Genomic DNA, 21,075 nt, shown 5'->3' on the forward strand with positions numbered 1-21,075 from the left:
AAATTACATCGGGGAGGGTCAAAATTGGGTGTCAACACATGTATTGTTAATCTCTTTGTTTTGAATATTTTTTTAACGGTACGCAACGTTAGAATTCACCTCATTCTTACTTGCCCGACCAAGGAAGTAATGAATGAGAAAGGGATTAAACAATGAAGTTTTAGCGTGATAATTCGTTATCTAATAACTTGACCTATTTACTGTGAGGGCTATTCTAGGGTTAAAGGCAGGGGTTAGTAAAACGTACACCTATAGACCGATCTAGTTGTGTGGTGAAATTCCCATTTGGACGACCAATCTATTAGGAGATACCTAACTTACCAACCTTGCATGCTAACACTAGGAAAGAGGTACTATTATTAAGATTACTGCATTAAAAACTTGTGGGGAACACATTTTTCCTAGTTCCATGTCATATTGATATTACAAACTGTGAATCATGTTTATTTGTTACTTGTTACTACAAATCAATCAACTATTACTTTATTTACAAATCCCCATTTTTAAGGAAACAAACGTACTAAAAGTACAATCAGCAATGAATTAGCCTAAGTCTAGACCATATTCCACGTTGGTTCAATCATAACCTCAATTAGGTTCTTTATTTGGCAACGACCGCTTATATTTAGGGAGGTATAATTTGGGCGTATCAAATTTGCTCTGTAGCTATGAAAGACTTCTAAATATATTTCCTTCCTTCCATTCAGGGCAGCTTAAAGGAAAACAATATTAATAGTTAGCAAGGTATTATGGGTCAATATATTAGTATAAGAAAAATGAATGACATTTGAATTAAAAAGGCTAAAATAGCATATTGCGTTTGAGTAGGAGATTTAAATTTAAGATGGTCTTTTAACTTGATTGATATGGTTTCCTCTTCACTTATTTCATGTACTTGCAGTTTTTTTCAATTACTCCACACATATGTCAACATCTTGAGCGAGCTCCAGTAGAACTTGGTGTTCTTTATCTTGACCAGACTGAGACTGACATGGACTGCCTATATGTACCTTGTTTTTACTAGCAAAAAGACAGAAAGCTATTATTGTATTGTTACTCTGATTTGTTTCCCCTGCTGCTCAGAAACAACAAATACTATCCAAATTTATGCATGAGTGTCCGAATGACTTATGCAACTCATGCTTCAGTTTCATCATGTTTCTTGCAGAGATTAGGCCTGTTGAACTATTTTTCCAGATGCATTTGCTTGCTATATGACCGACACAAGGTTCTGGAGCTATATCCAATCTGGAGCTATCTACAAGTCCTCTAAGATAGATACTTCAAGCTATCCATATCAATCCATCTTGTTTGAGATATTAGAGAGCTTTGCTGAAATTTATGGAGTAATTTGTAAGCTCTGTGAACTCATACAACAACTCAAATTCTGTCGTTTCGACTACTGACTAGGCATTTCATTTTTCTGCTTCTCAGAATTCGGTAAATATTATGGTTATATCTGTCTTCTGCATAGTTTAATTTAGGATTCCATCTTTTTATTTGGTCATTTTAATTCTCCTTCCTTCTTTGTACTTCTCGATTCCTTCCACCTAATGTGTGTTGTCATATGCATAGTTATGCCATATGTATCTCATAAGGCACTCTGGCAGCCGCCTAACTACAACTGTATCAGACAAACTTTACTTCAAATGAGCAGCCGTTGACAGATGTTACTGGCGGATGCAGAGGTTCAACAAGAGTTATCGGCGCGATTTCATGAATAAGAAATTAAGAGAGAGAGAGAAAAGAGAGAAATTAAAACATCTTTTTTTTAAAAAAAACGTATCACATCAGATTGTGATTGTGAATTAATAAGTAAAATAGAAATTATAAATCCCAAAAAATAGCAAATAAAACGGTATCCCACATTAAAAAAAATGTGCATTTATTATGTTATATTGTTATTGTTTGTGACAAATTTTAAAGTGACAGAAAATAAATGACAATCTAAATAAAACAAGAAGAAACAAAACTTTATTGATAAATATGCGGGTACAATTTTGTTCCTCCCTTGATTCTACTCTCCTAAGATTTATCCATGATTCGAGGGCCGTTAGTGGCGTATTTCTCGAACTAGGATGATTTAGATTTGACCTCTATATGAGTATTCCATGACTTTTGTGAAATATTCGAGATCCTGATCTTTAAAAATAGCCAAGAGTTTATGGGATATCTTGAGATGTCTTTTAAGGGAATTTAGTACCCTTTATATAGGCATAAACTAGGGTTTAAGATTGAGTAGCCTCCAAGAATTCTAATTGAAACTGAACACATTTTCTAGAGTCCCAATTCGTAGAGTCCGCAAAATTTCAATGTCTACAGTTATATAAGTTGTTAAATAGTATATTATTGTAATTTTTCCATAAATTAAAGCTCTTTCGAAAAGGGACAAACTGGGAGGAGAAAAGTTGTCCAACACAATCAAGTTGAAGAGAAATCAGAAAAGATTTTGCAGCATACAAAATTCACACAACAAAAATAAGAATAATTCAATTGATGCCGATCAATTTAGTAAAGTCAATATCGGTGCATAAACCGAGCATAACATATTTCCTAAGGGTCATAACGAGGACAAATTATATAATCAAAAGATTTGTTAAGAGATTAGCTTTGTCCTAAAATCTAATTTATGCAATAGCACCATGGTAGAAGTAACGATAAAACTTTATCTTAAAATCCAATTTCTCTAATATTTAAATACTATGACAATAACATCTGTAAATTAACACAAAACAACATTAAGGGATCAAAGACTCAAGTTTTGAGAAGCAGGCAAAATCAAAATACTATACAATGTGCGCAAAGTTAGAGAAACACAACAGTTACCTAAGGATTCAACACACGTCAGACCGATGATTGAATGAAGAAAATAACCCTTGGAAGTAAGTTGGTAGGACAACGTCCATGCCGCTTCTATAAATTAACACAAAACGTCGGTAAGAGATAAAAGACTCACCTGAGACGATGAAGAAGTTCTGAGAATCAGGCAAAACCAAAACACTATACAACATGTGCAAAGTTAGAAAAACACGATAGTTACCTTAAGCATTCAACATGCGTCAGACCAATAATTGAATCACGAAAATAGCCCTTAAAAGCAAGCTGGCAAGACAACACTCAGATTCCAAACCGCTTCTATATATATAAAAAATATATATAAGGAATGCAATATTTTTTACTAAATCTGACTAATTGATATAATTTGGTAGGTAAATATGTGATTAAGATAAAATAAGAAGCTCACATTTGAGAAAAATTTAAAGAACAAAAAATGCTTAAAAGTATATTTAGAAAAACCACGCCCAAATGTATACATGGGATCATTTTGAAAATAAATAAAAGGAAGGAAAGAGGGAGAGAGAGAAATTTAGAAGCTGGATTGTATAATCGGCGGTTGCCTCGCCGGCGAAGTCATCAAGGATTTGGTTCAGGAGCTGAAAATGGTTCTTTCTTTCAACCCTTTCTCTCTCGTTTGCGTAATAGTAGTAGTATTTTTTAATCATCATTAAGCTTTTTTTTTAAAAACTGTCAGAGTGTAGAAGACGATGCTGCTATAATACGGTTAGAAGAAGCGATTGTCTCCCAGCCCGGCGACCCTTCTCTCCACTTTGATCTCGGAGTCTTATTATGGGGCAAGGGAGGAGAATTGCCAGATATTCAGGAGAAAGCCGCACAACATTTTCTCATAGCAGCCAAGCTCAACCCACAAAACGCTGCTGCTTTCACATATTTGGGACATTACTATGCTCGAGTAGCTGTCGACTCTCAGAGGGCTATCAAGTGTTATCAGAGAGCCCTTGGCCTTAATCCAGATGATTCAATTGCTGGGGAAGCAATTTGTGATATACTGGACGCAACTGGAAAAGAGACCTTGGAGATAGCTGTATGCCGTGAAGCTTCACACAAGTCGCCCAGGGCCTTTTGGGCTTTATGCAGATTGGGTTACCTTCTGGTTATTGCTCACCCTAATTTTCTACTTCTTCATTGCCTCCTTTTTAGGGTTCCGTCCTGTCAAATACATTGCAAACTTACAGGTCAACCAAAACAAGTGGTCCGAAGCAGTGCAGAGTCTTCAGCAGGCCATCAGAGGCTATCCCACATGTGCTGATTTGTGGGAGGTTATTTCCTATTCTATCTCTCGTTTGTTCTTATTAATAATTGCTCTGACGCTGTCTAGTTTATTCCGTCACTAGTTCAGTGCTCAGTGACTTTTTCCATCTTGTACTTATCTAGGCCCTGGGTCTATCCTACCAGCAAATGGGCATGTTTACAGCCGCTGTTAAGGTAATTACCTATGCTCTAGTTCATAAAAGGCAGTTAGAGAAGTTAAAATCCACGAGAGGGGGAGATTAGGTAATCTATGGAAACATCCCATTGAAACATATGAAAGGAGAGTGAGCTACTTAATGGTAGATGGCATGCTTTAAAGGATAAGGGACATCAATAATTTTGTTACTTTTACACTTCCTCAATATTTTTTTATGTTTCAAAGCTTTGGTTTATTGATACATAAGATGTATATGTATTAAACATAGTTGAACGGAATAAGTTGTTTGAATGCTGCTTATTTTCTCTGTGTATCTTGATATTTTGCTGCCATTATATTCCTTTTAATCTTGCTTTCATAACACTTCTTTTGGGCTGAGGGTCTATTGGAAATAGCCTATCTACCCCACAAGGGTAGAAGCAAGGTATGCGTACATCCTACCCTCCCCAGACCCCACTTGTGGGATTACATCGGGTATGTTGTTGTTATTGGAGTAAGATGTTTGAATAGTTAAGTGCATTGTGTCACAATGATAGTACATCCCTTTGATGCCGTGCCGCAATGATAGTGCATCCCTTTGATGCCATGTCTCAATGGTAGTACATCCCTTTGATGCCTGCTACACCTTGATATAAGGGTGGGGGGTGGGGTGGAATAAGTGTAAGAAATCTGAAATGAGATGATAAAAGTCTACTTTTCAAATGCCTTTGGAGGTATAACATGGGAGGAATGAAGTCCGGAAAGAGTTGATGAATGCTATCCATGGTAAAGAGGAAGCATGGAGAAATATTGAAGGGGGATTATGAAAGAGCATTAGTAAGCAGTGGAAAGAGTTCAACCAGTTTAACAGATTTGAGGTGGGTAATGGAGCCAAATAAATTTCCTAACTTACTCAGTTACTTTCTGATTTCATGCAAATACTGGTTGACAGATTGATTTCAGGAGAAATTTAAATGATTGTAAGATAGAGCATTTATGTCAGTTACTGTAGCTGAAATCAGTTTCTGTTGATCATAATATAATGGACTCTCTGATTTGGTTAGCAATCAAAGATAACAAATTTTCAGTCAAGAGTTGCTACATACTGTTGATAAAGCAGTCAGGACAATTGGAAGCTTCTTGGCCATGGAACATGATATGGAAGGCAAAAGCTCCTGTTATGGTATAGCTTGCTTTGGGTGGATAGCTTCTTGAGGGGCATGTTAAACTCAAAAGAATTTGCAGAAGAAAAGTTTTGTCCAATGCAACAAATGCTATCTGTGTCAAGAAGATCAGGAGTCAGTTGAGCACCTATTTCTTCACTGCAGATTTGCCAGACAATGCTGGGGTTTATTTCTTTTATTAGAGGTATTATTTGGGTGATGCCTCACAGTGTAAAGGGGTTAATGGGAAGTTGGCAGCAGTTGGTGGTTCCTAAAGAGAGAAAGCAGATATGGAGGATTGTTCCATTCTGCATCTTTTGGACAATTTGGTTGGAGAGGAACAAGGCTTCTTTTGAAGGGTAAATAATTTTGATTTCTAGAACTAAAAATAGATGCTTATAAAATTTGTACTTCTGGTGTAAAAGTAACCCACTATTGAGTTTAAATCAGCATATGGATTTCTTAGATCTGTTAGGAAAGAGAATGTGATTGTCTGCCTGCTCCGTACTTTGTATTTCTGCTCCTTTCTGTACCATCTTGGTACTCTTTAACATAAACTTTTACCTTGTAAAAATAATGTCTGCTACATGTTGCTCAATCTTTTCTTCTCATTATAATAGTCCTATGGAAGAGCTATTGAATTGGAGGAATCACGAGTATTTGCACTGGTAGAAAGTGGAAATGTCTATTTGATGCTTGGTTCGTTTCGAAAGGTAAAATTTCTCCTTGCTTCTGGTCCATGCTTCACTTTGCAATTTTAACAAGCTTGATATATGTAGTTCGAAGTGTGGATTTGGACTGGTACTCCTGAACTTGGAGTGGTTTAGTAGACTCGTGTATGAATTCAAAATTATTAGGTTGTGTGCATTGTGTCTCTAGGTATTATTCTGCCAAATAAACTTATATAAGGATAGACAAAAAGTTCTTTTTACTTATACAAAAAGCTTCTCCCAGTAGAAAAAAAGAAGAAAATTTCTGGCTATGAGCTCATATGGGTGAAGATCATACCTATGAAAGATATTCAGATTTTAACAATTCTTTCTTTACTCTTCAATCCTGAATGAAGGGAATAGAGCAGTTTCGACAAGCTTTACAAATCTCACCTCTGAATTTGTCCGCACATCATGGGCTTGCCTCTGCACTCCTTAGTTTGGCAAAGGAATCTATTGATTCTGGTGCCTTTAAATGGGGAGCTTCACTCTTAGAGGTTAGCTATACAGCATTTGAAATTTCACTTGCTTCTGTAGCATTATGGTGCAGAAGGACATATTCTATTCCTTCGCCCTTCCTTCTTTTGGTTGAGATTTTTCTCAAGTGTTTTGCTTGATTTCAGGAAGCTTCAAAGGTGGCTCTAGCAAGTACTTCCATTGTTGGCAATATATCTTGTTCTTGGAAGCTTCTTGGAGATATTCAGGTAACTGCATCTGTTGAATTATGTTTTTTCTTTGCATTATGCCAGTTATTTTCGTGCAATTCCATTTCCCAACATCTCATGTCTTCCTACAGCTTTGTGTGGAGCATGTCAAGCCTCCCCCCATCCTATTACTTTACTACATTTATGTTTTAGTGTTGACTATGGTGCTGTTTCTATCCTTGGTTAGCTCACATACACAAAATGTTTTCCATGGATGGATGAAGGATTGGGCTCAGGAGCTGACGAAAATTCATTCAGTAGTTCGATCCTGTCATGGAAGAGAATCTGCTGTTTAGCAGTCAGATCTGCTTGTCGCTCCTACCAGCGGGCATTGCATTTGTCCCCTTGGCAAGCTAATGTGTATACTGATGTTGCCATTGCATCTGAGCTTCTTTTCTCGTTAAAGGAGAACTGTAAAGATGACATGAACCCTTGGTATGTGTTCTATTTTATTTCTTAATATATTCTTACATTTGAACTAGCTCATTTATTACACTAGCTCATTTTTCAGGTTTGTGTCTGAAAAGATGTGCCTTGGAGGCTTATTGCTTGAAGGTTGCAATAGCGAGTTTTGGGTAGCCTTAGGGTGTTTATCTGATCATTCTGCATTAAAGCAACATGCTTTCATACGAGCACTGCAGTTGGATGTTTCTCTTGCTGTTGCGTGGGCATATCTTGGAAAGGTAAATTGCTGCATTAGTTTCCAAGATTATCTGTTTTCATTTATTTCTCGAAACTCTCAGAAATGGATAACTGAAGAAAACCTTTTAGTAGAGCACTTTGTATCATGGATCATGTAATTACAGTTCCATTTATTGAATATTTATGCTAGAATCCATAGATTCTGAACAATCCTTCTTCCTCAGGTCCTGAAGAACACTCATTGAGTTTGTTGGCTTCATGTAAGAAGATCCAAAAATATATTTACTTTGGTTCATGATAAGATTTTAGTCACAGGAGTCAAAAACCTGGAAATATCACTGTGTTTTTGCATGAACTGTTAGACCGAGTGTGCAATTAAGCACATGGACTTTTGTTCATCCAGGATTGAATGATTTACTTCTGATGTCTTTAGCCTTGCTCGTACTGTTTACCCATCAATGTAATATAAAGGTTGTTCATATTAGGCCTTATTGTCATAGTTAAGAAATTTAGCTAGCCTATCCAATTGTAGGAACTATAAGGCCCTTTTTGGACATGATGTGAAATAAGATTGATTTGAAGTTGAAGTTTTGTTTGGACATTCAATTTGGATTTCTTAAGTTGTATTTTTTCTCATAAATGTGAAACCCCCGTGAGAACTCTCAAAAATTTCCCAAATTCTGATATAATCTTACCAAATCTTATCAAATGAGCAAACCATTGTTCATAAATAAGATATGGAATATCCTAAGGCGCTGCATTGATAAATCACATATCTCCAAATTCCTTTTATAAAAGATATTTGTGATTATAAACTTTCAAAGACACATGTTTTATAAAGACCCACTAGTCAACAAAAGTAGTAACTAGATATTCTTGTATATAATTCTTTCACATGATATGAACAATCTCTTCATGCCAAGCATGAGTTTGTTTTTGCAAAATTTAAATTGCTGAGTCTTTTTTACAAAAACTTATGGGTCAAGTTTTGCAGTTAGAAAAATTTAACATCACGATTTGGAATCCCAAATTCTGTTTTTTTTGGGAGAATTTGGAATTTGAAATCATGATCCCAAATTGCATGTCCAAACACCTACTAGAACAATTGTGATTCATGCCCCTGTCCCATGTAAACTGCCTTCCAAATAAAGGAGGGTCCACCAATTCTAAATCTTCAATGATCTCAGAAAACTCTCTCATATCCCTGGAGTTGCCCCTACCAGAATTAAATTCAGAAGCAAACTCGGTGATGTTGAAATCACCACCCACCATCCAAGCCCCTTCACTAAGCCCTCTGGATCCTGCTAACTCCCACCAAAGTTCCTCCCTTTCCATTCTGTCATATGAAGCATAAACTCCACTGTAAAACCAAGAAAAATCCCTATTATTGATGAAAGAGTTTTTTAACTGTCATAGAATAAACCCGTCAATAATAATCTCCCTGAACACCCTCTTATCCCACAGAAAAAGAATTCCTCCACTTCTTCCATTGGTCACCAAGATGGCATAATCATCCCACCTGTTATCCAATAGATGTCTAGCTACATCCCCTATATTCCCTTCCATTTTTGTTTCTTGGAAACAATAGATATCCACTCTTCATTCTATTAATAATTATTTGATCATCCTCCTCTTTTCGAGATCATTCAAACCCCTCACCTTCTAAGAGATTATATTAGCTTTCATTGATATCCTGTTAAGTTAGAGTCCCTCCTAGCTTCTCCTTCCTTGAATTTTATCCCAAACTCCAAATTTTTTATTTCGTTGGCCCCCTTAGCTTTGATGGTGATTGAAATGGGACTAAGACAGGATGCCTCTGCCATCTCGTCTTTTGCTATCAAATTTCAGGAATAAGGACCAAAACCCCCCTTCAAAATCCTTAAAATCCACTCCTAATTGCTTGCTTAACTGCAAAACGTGACGCTGAAACTGAGTAGAAGCTTCCGAATCAGCATCTTGGACTTGCACATCTAGAGATTGCCCAACATGATTTGTTCGCCAACTTCTTGCTAGGAAATTCGAACAAAAACTGTGAATCGTTAAGGTCGTAGACGTATACTCCACAAGGAACACCTGAAAATAGAGAACTGTGGGGAAGTGGGACATTCTCGGCATTTCAGCAGCAATAGCAGAAAGCCTGTTTGCAGTATCCATAGCCATACGTGCTAGTACTCAATTTAAGTTCTTCTACCCTAGCTTACTTAAAAGAGAGAACTTGAACTTCTTAATCTCTATCTTATTCAAAAAAAAAAAAAAAGGAAGAGTGAACTTGAACTTCCTATATCTGGTAGATGGGTTTACTACAGCACGAGAAAGGTGCATGTTCACCTAGATGACAATAAGTGGGGCAATCCTAATTTCTGTCAATTTTCAAAAAAAGGAAGGACAGTTGTCTGGTGCTGGTTGGAGGTGACAGTTATCCCATGGAATTAGTTGAGATGCGAGAAAGCTGGCTCGGACACCACGGTTATAAAAAGAAGGTATACTATGTGGTGCTGTATATGCAAAAGAACGGGAGAAGATGTAAACCATTTACTAGTGCACTGCTAGAGTGCAAGGCAATTGTGCTGGACACTATTAACCAGTTTGGAGTATAGTGATTAATTTCAGGTACAGTGAAAGATCTGTTGCATAGCTGTCTTTCAGAAGAAGGTGCAGGGGATGCAGAGCATGAGATGTTGGTCCATTGACCCTTTTGTGGGGCTTTGGAGGGACAGCAACAAGAGAGCATCTGAGGAGTAGAAAATGAGTTTTTACGTGGATAGTACTTTTCAACTTTTTAAGCATCCACAATGTTCCTATTTGTATAGATGACTGTGTCATCTATAGAATCACGTCTTTCTTGTCATCTGCTTCCCTCATTTTTTTTTGTGTGCGCGCACGCGCACGTGTAGGGTCTCCTTATCCAATGTGCTGAACTATTAACTGTTGCAAGTCATGATCATACTGTATATTAAGGTCGGGTCTGTTATCTAAATTGATTGATGCATGTGTGATGATTAGATCTGTCTAAACGTTGGGTTCATATAGCTTTATAGGCAGGAGGGGGAAAGTCAATTGGCTCAGCTAGCATTTGATCGTGCAAGAAGTATTGATCCTTCACTTTCATTGCCATGGTCAGGCATGTCAGCTGATGCTGCTGCAAGGTAAATTCATTATGTTATATAGAAAAAATAAGGAATGATGCATTTGCACCTTTCGTGTGAAATATGAAGCTAAATACGCTTCTTAACAGGAATCTGAAACCAGACGAGGCTTATGAGTGCTGTCTGCGGGCGGTTCAGATCTTTCCAGTAACTACATTTCTCTCTTTATGTGTTTTTTTCAGAAAATATATCAACTCTTTAAGTGTTTTTTTCAGAAAATATATCAACTTTCACCTTGTCTGGGAGTTTGTCAGATTTGCTTCTGCATCTAAAGTTTGTATAACAGGTCACATCCTGATGCTTGTGAAAACAGACTTTAGAGTTCAGATACACACTTATATACATGTGATTCTCCCAACAAGTCAATCCAATTATTGCTTTATCAGAAAATTCATTACGTGGTTTCTTTTCAGTTGTTTTTGTCCTGTTTGGAGGTTCTTACAGTGCCTGTCTCTGAATAGCTTGCAGAATTCCAAACAGGTCTAGTTAAGCTTGCTCTGCAGTCTGGTTATCTGCGATCTCCAGAGGTACTTAGGCACTTGGTTTACAATCCATTGTGTATGTAATTGTTGCTTGTCTATGTTTAGGCTCTGATTCATTGACGAGGGACTACTTCAGTTAGTATTGAGTGTAAGTTATTATATTTGTTATACCAGGCATTTGGAGCCATCCAGCAGGCTTTGCAGCGCGCACCTCAATATCCTGAATCTCACAATCTGAAAGGGCTAGTTTGTGAGGCACGGAGTGATTATGAAAGTGCTGTTGCTTCATATAGACTGGCACGCCTTGCTGCCAGAGTTTTTGCAGGAAAGCTTTCAAAATCATCTCTTACAGATATATCAATTAATTTGACCAGGTCACTTTGTATGGTAATACACTTTTACCACATCTTCTCAGATTCAAGTTCTTTTGCTTCAGATCCAATGTGCAATGTTACTCGTTTTTTTTGCCATTGTCAACGGGTGCTTTGATCAACATTATTTTATGCAAGTTCTGAGATGCTTTGTATCCATACAGGCAGGAAATGCTGATGATGCTATTGAAGAATGTAAATATTTGGAAAGCAAAGGTATGATTCTTTATCATATTTGCATTTTTGTTGTTCCTAGTGAGAAATTACTGCTAAAGAAAAATATCATGGTGAGGGATTAGGGCCTGCTACTTGTCTGTGAACAAAACAACAATTATGAATTGAGTACTATAAAAAAATTAGGAAAAATTGTATATAATAGCAAACTATTAATTCAAATTAAATGCTATAAACATAGTTCGATTTAATTGTCGCCTCTCTCGCTTTTATACAAACGCAAATGTATAAAATGCATTTGTGTTTGTATAAAGCGAGAGAAAATTGTATATATTCATATATTTTCGTTCCCCTCTCTCCCCTCTGCCAGATCTCGCTCGCTACTCTCTCCCTTGCCTCTCTCACTTATACAAACAAAAATGTATAAATTGCGTTTCTGGTTGTATAAAGTGAGAGAAAATTGTATATACACATGCAAATACATATATCTTCGTCCTAAACACTTATAATTATACAATACAAATATTCCCCTACCCAGTTCTCTTTTGCCTTTCTCTCTTTCTCGCTTTATACAAACACAAATTATACAATTGATCTTTTGTATGTGTATACCGAAACAGAAACAAATTAGTTGAAACTGCTTTCTTTTGTATATGTATAGCGAAATATACATATTTATGTTTGCTATGGAGCGCAATTATGCAAACTATAGATATAGCTATAGCATACAAATATGATTTTTATGTTTCGTCCTATACACTTATAATTATACAATACAAATATTCCCCTACCCAGTTCTCTTTTGCCTTTCTCTCTTTCTCGCTTTATACAAACACAAATTATACAATTGATCTTTTGTATGTGTATACCGAAACAGAAACAAATTAGTTGAAACTGCTTTCTTTTGTATATGTATAGCGAAATATACATATTTATGTTTGCTATGGAGCGCAATTATGCAAACTATAGCTATAGCATACAAATATGATTTTTGTGTTTGCTATATGTGAAAGTTGCTCAAAAAATCATTATGAATTGAGACTTTATATGAGTGCTGAACTACTAGTTGGGCAAAAATGTTAGGCGTTGGGTATCTCTTAGTGTTCACTTTAGCTAGTTGCTGAAGTTGTGGAGTAGCATCTTGCTTAAAATGTATTTGATATTTTTGTCCTACTTGCATGCTTTTGCTCTCATAATCGAAAATTCGCTATGACAATGCTTATTGCTTGGTCATTTTAAACCTGTAATTTCCATTTTCGCTAGGTCTTCTGGATGTAGATGGTTTGCAGCTTTATGCGCTTTCTTATTGGAAACTTGGAAAATATGACCTTGCTCTTTCGATGGCAAAGAGACTGGCGTCATCTGCTTTACCAACAGAGCACCCATTGGCTGCTGCCTCCGTCAGTTTCATCTGTAGATTAGTATATCATATTTCAGGGAAGGAATTAGCTATGAGAAACATATTACAACTGCCAAAAAGAGCCTTCCAGAGTTCAAGAGTTAGGCTTGTAGTATCTGCTATTCATGCATTAGATGAAAGTCATCAGCTTGACTCAGTTGTTTCAAGTGTTCGTGAGTCTCTTTCATCTAGCAAAGAGATTGCTGCGCTGGATTTCATGGCCACACTGGGCTTACTAGTAAGTTTTCTATTCCAGTTGCGTCTTTTTACTTGATCTTGGGCCTCTAAGTGTAAATCCGGACTTCCTTATCGGGGATTTAGGTCAAACATGGATCTAAGGACTGCCTAGAAGTTCAGCAGGGGGTCAATTATCTAAGAAGAGCTCTTCATATTTCTCCAAACAGTCATTTGATAAGGTACATTTTCATGTTGTCCACTTTGGCATGAACTAGTGAATTGTGCTTGATCAGAGCACTTCAGATTAATGGGTGTAATTCATTTTAATCATGGTTTGCTTGAAATTGGAACAATAAAAAACTAAGCTTCCGTTCCAAATAAGTTGGGGCTGACTGCATGAATCCTCACGGACCATGTCTTTTCATTTATTTGAATTATGATTTGCTTGAGATTGAAGAGTTGGCCAATTTTGGATGCAATTTTTGTGGTTGTTCCAGATTGAAGTTGGAAAAATACGTGAGTTTCTGTTTTTATTTCAGAAAGCATTTTGTTTCCTTTGCTTCTTGAGAAATAAATGAATCTTATTGTGGTGGTTTGAGTTAGGCCTCATTTGTTTGCACTTAAAGAAAGTCTGAATCTGTATGATTCAGATCGTAGGCCATTAAGTGCATTCGTTTTCATTAAGATTTAAACAATTATTTGGTATGAATAAATCTTAATCATTAAGATCTTGAACAGAGTCTTAATATCATTAGAGATATTTTTGTATGGATAGTTTTCATCACCACTCTATCTACAATCACCAGCGACCACCACTAACATGCTCAGCCATCACAACCACTACCATCATTGTTAACCAACATTACTGTAACGAACCACCAACCCCCAACCAGTGGCAACCAACACTACTGTCAGTCGCTACCACACCTATCAAGGTTAAAATCTCAGCAAGAGGCAAAAAAAAAGCCAAGTAAACTTGTCCCGTTGGCTAAGGCCGTGGTGGAGAACCGTGGGAAATCTGCAGTTGATTGGTCGACGTGAGTGCTGGTATGACCACTATTATTATTATAAAAAGATAATAAATAAATTACCGAAGTCATGATTCTTGGTCAGAGTCTGTCAGTTCCTACTTGAACTCCTGTAAAGAATTCAATCTTCTACCTTAGCATCACTTAATTTACACATCAATGTCCATGCTTGCTTTTAACTTTTGGGGGGGGGGGCTTGGAGGGGTTGGCGTTTGCTAAGTTTTCTCTGCCTTAGAAAATCTTTGCATGGATGTCCAGTTCTTCATGCTCAAGAACTCTTGCTGAATATCATTGGTCCGTCTTCTCTCATTTTGCACAATTGATTTGTTCCATGTTGATTTTCGTTTTCTTATATAATGGTAACTGTATTGTCCTCAGCACACAAAACTATGCTGGCATCTAGATTTACAAAATATCCTGTGAGTCCTAATGAACCTATTTACAATAATTCCAAAAACTCTAGTATTGACTCAGACTCTACCACAAAAAGTTATTTACTCCAGAAATGTAAAAACATAATGCAATCAAGCTTAATTTTCTGCTTAGAGTTAAATTATCCCTCAAAACACCTTGCATTCCTTTCTCTCCAAACTGTCCACCATATTGTGGCTGGTATGACCTTGCACTATAGTTCCAACAACTCAGCAATTCATGGGTGTTTCCTGGCATTAACCACTTCTTCTTTCCCAGATTTTCGTTTGTCTTTCATTAAGTGTCCATTTCAATTATGGTCTAATTTGTTTGAATTACGTGCTGTGTTGATCTTGACACTTGAAAGAGTTTAGCAAAAAATGCATTGTTGATTGCTATTCTATATATGGAACTTATTTCCATCTGTAAATTTGTGTTCTTAGTATGATGATCAAAGTTGATTGATCTTCTGTAATATTCTGGTGAATAGGACCCTTCTTGGCTATCTGTTAGTAGCCAGCAAAGAATGGAAAGATGTTCACATTTCAGCTCGATGCTTCAGAGTGGATCCTTCTGAACATCAGAAAAAGGAAGGTGTTAAATCCAGTGTTGAGATTTTTGGTGCTGGAGCAGTTGCTTGCTGTAATGTGGGGAGCGGCAAGAAGACACTAGCAATGTCCATCTGTAGAGAAAATTCAACACTGGAGTGCAAAACAATCAAGATGCTGCAGAAGTAATGTTCTTTATCCACATGCTGTTGGGTTTATTTATGAAATTTTATTTCTATTATACACTTTCTGCGGCTCATTTATTGATAAATAATCTGATACTTCTGGTGCGATGGGAGGAAGACACGTGAATTTTTTTCCATCAAATATATGCCAAAGCTGTTCTGTGCGTCTAATTTGTGTTTATATTTATAGGTGTGTCCATCAGGAGCCTTGGGACCATCATTCATATTACCTCCTTGTACTAAATTATCTTCAGAAGGCGCGGGAGAAGAAATTTCCTCGTAACCTGTGTGTTGTTCTTGAGAGGTTGATAAATGTGGCTCTTCGAAGTGAGCTTTATGCAAAAGATGAGATTTCTTCCCAGTACCAAAAGTTCCAGCTTCTGCTTTGTGCCGCAGAGGTTAGTTTGCATTGTGGGAATAATTTCAAGTGCATTATGCATGCAAAAAGTGCTCTAGAGATGCAGCTTCCAGATAACTACCTCTTCTTTGCACACTTGCTACTGTGTCGTGCCTATGCTGTCGAAGATAATTATTCAGGGCTTCATGAAGAGTACATAAGGTGCTTGGAGCTCAAAACTGATAATCATATTGGTTGGATTTGTCTTAAGTTTCTTGAAAGTCGATACAAGCTGCAGTCAGATTCCAGTTCACTAGCCTTGGCCTTTCAAGAGTGTGGCAAAGAAATAAAAACTTCGTGGAACATGTGGATTGCTATGTATAATTTGGTTCAAGGTCTAACTGCAGTTTGGAATGGGGAATTTATTGATGCAGAAGAGTCCCTTGCGCAAGCTTGCTTGTTGGCTGGTGGCGAGAGTTGCCTTTTTCTTAGCCATGGTAACATTTGCTGAACAATTGTAAAACTTACTCTAATATGCTTAAACTCTTACCTATTAACTGACTTTTTGGTAGAAGTGTATTTTCCCATTCAAAAGCTCTTCTATTTCTCTCTGCAGAACCCACCATAATAAGTGCCCAGGGGTTGCATTCCATCGTCTGCATTTTCTTCCATCTATATCCATCTTTCTTTCTTACCCTCTGTGTGTCTATTAAAGTCTGATGGTCTTTTTGGTCCGATTGGTAATGAGAATTTGATTATTCAGGTGTTATTTGCATGGAGATTGCCAGGCAGCAGTCCGATTCAGATTTTTTATCACTTGCTATTAGAAGTCTGAAGAAAGCAAAAGACAGTTCTTCAACGCCGCTACCCTTTGTCTCACTGCTATTGGCACAAGCAGAAGCTAGCCTCGGCTCTGAATCAAAGTGGGAAAAGAACCTCAATGAGGAATGGTCATCTTGGCGGCCAGGTTTGATATTTTGTCCTTTGATAATTCATATATATTTTATTTTGAGCAGTTAAGTTTCGACTGTGGTTGGCAACTTTGCTTGAGTCAATACCAAGTGCAATATCGAGTAGTGGGTCTTTCACAATCAGACTAACTGGACTACATACACACTAAGGTACTTGATTGTGGAAGGTTGCCGTGTAGCTGACCCTCTTAGTCCTTTAATGCTTTTATGTTTTAAATAAGATTTGAGTACTACAGGGGTTGAAAATTCTGACTGAAATTTCCACTTTCTTGTATAGTATTCGGCCAAGTTCCAATATATGCATCGGCATTTGAATTCCATTCCAGTTCCCTGTGTTTCTAGACATAGCTAATTACCTAATGTGATATGCAGGGGTGAGAGGGGGGGGGGGGGGGATATTTATACATGGAATATTTGGGAGCCACACAAAGAAACAACTATTGGAGTAAAACAGAAAAAAAAAGAAAAGAGAAGCCTATCCTCACAATTTGTGGCAAAATGATCAGTGTTGTCAACGGGGCACTTAAGCTCTGAAGCGACGCGCAAAGCGAGTTGGACACTTCACATCACTGAGACAGTGGTTAAGTGAAAGCACTACAGTTTTTCATTTTGGTGATCCTGTCACCAACTGCCCTTTTCACAGGGCAAGGTTAAAATGAGGTGTCTGGGTTTTGTTTTAAAGAAGAGATGACTAAGAGCCTGTTTGGATTGTCTTAAAAGTTGGTCAAACCTACTTTTAAGTCATTTTTAGCTTTTAGGAGTGTTTGGCAAAATTAAAAATGAACTTAAAATAAGTTAAAAATGACTCAAAAAAAAGTTAAAAGTTAAAAGTAGGTACTATTCTACTTTTCATTTTTTAACTTAAGAGTTACTGAAGTTTGACTTCTTTAAAAGCTACTTTTTTCAAGTTAAGCCAAACGGGCTCTAAATATTAAATATTACTTAACACGGCCTCTGTTTTAGGTGAGGTTCTATAGTTCGATGGTTACTTGTATTTTCATCTCCCCCCTCCCAGTAGCTATGAAAGATTTCTAAATATATTTCCTTCCTTCCATTTAGGGCACCCTAAAGGAAAAAGATATTAATAGTTAGCAAGATATTATGGGTCAATATATTAGTATAAGAAAAATGAATGGCCTTTGAATTAAGAAGGCTAAAATAGCATATTGCATTTGAGTTGGAGATTTAAATTTAAGATTGTCTTTTAACTTGATTGACATGGTTTCCTCTTCAGTTATTTCACGTACTTGCAGTTTTTTTTCAATTGCTCCACCCATATAATTGCACATATGTCAACATCTTGAGCGAGCTCCCAGTAGAACTTGGTGCTCTTCATCTTGACCAGACTGAGACTGACAGGGACTACCTATATTATGTATACCTTGTTCTTACTAGCAAAAAGACAGAAAGCTATTATTGTATTGTTACTCTTGCTGGTTTGTTTCCCCTGCTGCTCAGAAATAACAAATACTATCCAAATTTATTCGTGAGTGTCCGAATGGCTTATGCAGCTCATGCTTTGGCTTCATCATGTTTCTTGCAGAGATTAGGCCTGCTGAACTGTTTTTCCAGATGCATTTGCTTGCTAGACGGCTGACAGAAGGTTCTGGAGCTATATCCAATCTAGAGCCATCTACAAGTCCTCTAAGATGGATACTTCAAGCTATCCATATCAATCCATCTTGTTTGAGATATTGGAGAGCTTTGCTGAAATTTATGGAGTAATTTGCAAGCTCTGTGAACTCGTACAACAACTCAAATTCTGTCTTTTCTGCTACTGACTAGGCATTTCATTTTTCTGCTTTCCTTTTCAGAATCCGGCAAATATTATGGTTATATCTGCCTTATGCATAGTTTAATTTAGGATTCCATCTTTTTATTTGGTCATTTTAATTCTCCTTCCTTCTTTGCACTTCTTGATTCCGTCCTCGTAACGTGTATTTATCATATGTATAGTTATGCCATAGGTATCTCATAAGGCGCTCTGGCAGCCGTCTAACAACAACTGTACCAGACAAACTTTACTTCAAATGAGCTACCGTTGACAGATGTTACTGGCGGGTGCAGAGGTCCAGCAAGCGTTATTGGCATTGGGGAAGAATCGGTTGGAAAAATGTTAAAATTTGGAACTAATAGGGACTCAATTTCTTCCTTTTAATTGTACAAAGAGAGGGGAAAACGTTGTAATTTTTTATCGTAGTTTGTTCATTTACGTACCAAACTCAGGAGCTCTTATTGAGATCCTCAGCGTAAGCACGTCTAATTACCTAGTCACTTGTTTGAATCGAGTTCAGTCTGATCTCAGTTGGTCTTCTAATGTTTTTACTAGAGTGGCTGACCACCTTATAAAACTAGTAGAAAAATAGTAGCTAGTGCTTAATGTCATGCAATAATTGGGTTTTGTCATAAGATTTAGTTGGATTTACTGAAGTTACCTCAAAAGATCTAGAATGCCAAGTAAAGGAGCAGTGCTTACATATAAGACAGAGATATTAATAACCATTTTAGTATACTAGAGAAGCCATAGTGTTCATAGATAATTATTAAGAACCAAGTATCTGAACGTTTGTGATAATTGAAAATTCATACAACGGACCACACACTAACTACATTTGTGATATTAAAAATTCATATAGAACGAACCACACACTAACTACATTTGTTATATTGAAAATTCATATAGAACGAACCACACTAACTTTGTAGTTGAGGCAAATAATATTTACAACTAGTTGTCTTGCCCTCCGGACTCACCTGTGACACAGCAATCAGTAGAGGGGTCTCAGAAACAACAACCCATTACAAATATCAAGAATATAAGTTTTTTTTAACATATAAACTCACATACATGTAGAAGTGATCTCATGTCCATTTGACGCTAAGACCCAATTTTTGAGTTGGGAAAACTAGACACGTGTGCTGTGTATATCTCTTGTTAGAATATAAATCTGAAATAAAATGCTGACATAAAACTACTACTAATAATAATAAGAAGAAGAAAGACGAGAGTATTGAATCCCTAACATCTGGACGTGCGACAAATATGCCTTGAATGTATAACAAAAGTTGATTGCAACTTTACAAAAGAAAATTTACACGACTCTTCTCCTTACTCCAACTCCCTCCCAATTATTGCCTATTTATTAAGCATACCAGAAGTACAATGGAGTTTAAAGAAAGAGATGTAATAAGTTGTTGACATTAGTTTTTGTAATTAATTAAATGTAATATGTAACTGGTTTTTCTTCTCTTCCCGCCTTTTAGCCTTGTGTTCGTATAATCTTTATTCGAGCAATCACACAGGAACCCAAAGTCCTAACGTTTTTACCCTTGCTACATAACCGATTTATTTCAACTTTTCTCGATAAAAACATATGTTCTTGCGGGTGGGCCCATTATCCACCGAGTTTAGAAGATTGTGATTGATCCAAAGGGCGGGTCACAGACGGATTTCTAAGTTAATAAAAAAAAAACATATGTTCTTGCGGGTGGGCCCATTATCCACCGAGTTTAGAAGATTGTGATTGATCCAAAGGCGGGTCACAGACGGATTTCTAAGTTATAAAAAAAAAAAAAAAAACATATGTTCTTGCGGGTGGGCCCATTATCCACCGAGTTTAGAAGATTGTGATTGATCCAAAGGGCGGGTCACAGACGGATTTCTAAGTTATAAAAAAAAAAAAAAAAAACATATGTTCTTGCTGTGAGATATATAGTGGTTTGGGGGTAACCAGAGACTATTGATAGTACCTGGTCATGTATCACTCAACAACAACCAGGCATTTAATCTCAAGCACTCAAAATTTTCAATCATGCTTGTATTTGCAATGCCATCTCCTGCAGCATGACCTGACATCGCAGAGGAATCCTATGGTTGCTAGAAGCAACACTGCAAAAATTGGAACCACCACAATGAGGACAAGGAAATTCAACATGGAAAGGTATATTAATATTAAGTTATTAACCAAGGCCTCACAAATTGAACCAATACCTTCAACCTAGTACGGCCTAAAATGTTAACAAAGCCTTCAGCAGGGAAAAGAGCCTGGATTTGTTAATGTACTTTGGCCATTCGTACGTCACACTCTATTTACCAGAAACATGGCCTGTTTGGCCATAGATTTTCCAAATAATATTTGGGGAAAAATTTGGCAAATAATGTTTGTCCATACAATTTGTCATTATTTGACAAATATCTCAAATTCCCAAATACTAGTTTTTTCTAGTATTTGGGCCAAATCTCATTATTTGGGATCTTTTGAAAATTGAAATTTTACACCAAACTTTTATCTTTTACAAAAACACCCTCTATACTAGTTGTTTGCGTTGTATTACATAATTTTTTACGTGAACACCAAAGTAGTGATGAAATATTCAGTGA

General features: G+C 36.8%; 2 protein-coding genes across 2 annotated transcripts in view; one reads left to right on the forward strand and one right to left on the reverse strand.

Moving 5' to 3' along the window:
• The first annotated feature begins 3,311 nt into the window (after positions 1 to 3,311).
• LOC102592859 (tetratricopeptide repeat protein SKI3) lies at positions 3,312 to 18,595 on the forward strand. Its single transcript, XM_006342145.2, has 20 exons — positions 3,312 to 3,443; positions 3,533 to 3,952; positions 4,035 to 4,118; positions 4,234 to 4,284; positions 6,030 to 6,122; positions 6,476 to 6,616; positions 6,743 to 6,823; positions 7,011 to 7,258; positions 7,335 to 7,506; positions 10,496 to 10,611; positions 10,701 to 10,758; positions 11,073 to 11,138; positions 11,268 to 11,480; positions 11,629 to 11,680; positions 12,902 to 13,275; positions 13,359 to 13,453; positions 15,144 to 15,386; positions 15,577 to 16,220; positions 16,487 to 16,690; positions 18,238 to 18,595. Exons 1-20 carry the CDS (start codon positions 3,441 to 3,443, stop codon positions 18,417 to 18,419), a joined length of 3,540 nt encoding a protein of 1,179 aa, XP_006342207.1. The 5' UTR covers positions 3,312 to 3,440; the 3' UTR covers positions 18,420 to 18,595.
• A 628-nt stretch (positions 18,596 to 19,223) lies between these two features.
• The window catches only part of LOC102582148 (uncharacterized), a 19,950-nt gene continuing 18,098 nt past the window's right edge, over positions 19,224 to 21,075 (reverse strand). The window contains 3 exon segments of the mRNA XM_015306465.1: positions 19,224 to 19,448; positions 19,543 to 19,642; positions 20,445 to 20,583. The gene's annotated coding sequence lies outside the window, so the exon portion shown is untranslated.

This window comes from Solanum tuberosum, unplaced genomic scaffold (genome assembly GCF_000226075.1).
Source record: "Solanum tuberosum cultivar DM 1-3 516 R44 unplaced genomic scaffold, SolTub_3.0 scf00032, whole genome shotgun sequence".
Classification (NCBI taxonomy): domain Eukaryota; kingdom Viridiplantae; phylum Streptophyta; class Magnoliopsida; order Solanales; family Solanaceae; genus Solanum; species Solanum tuberosum.

Excerpts from the sequence above, each read along its gene's own strand:
- LOC102592859 (XM_006342145.2), top strand. Across the intron at positions 4,285-6,029 it reads TGTTTACAGCCGCTGTTAAG|TCCTATGGAAGAGCTATTGA; the intron begins GTAATTACCTAT and ends TCATTATAATAG. Across the intron at positions 15,387-15,576 it reads ACAATCAAGATGCTGCAGAA|GTGTGTCCATCAGGAGCCTT; the intron begins GTAATGTTCTTT and ends TTATATTTATAG.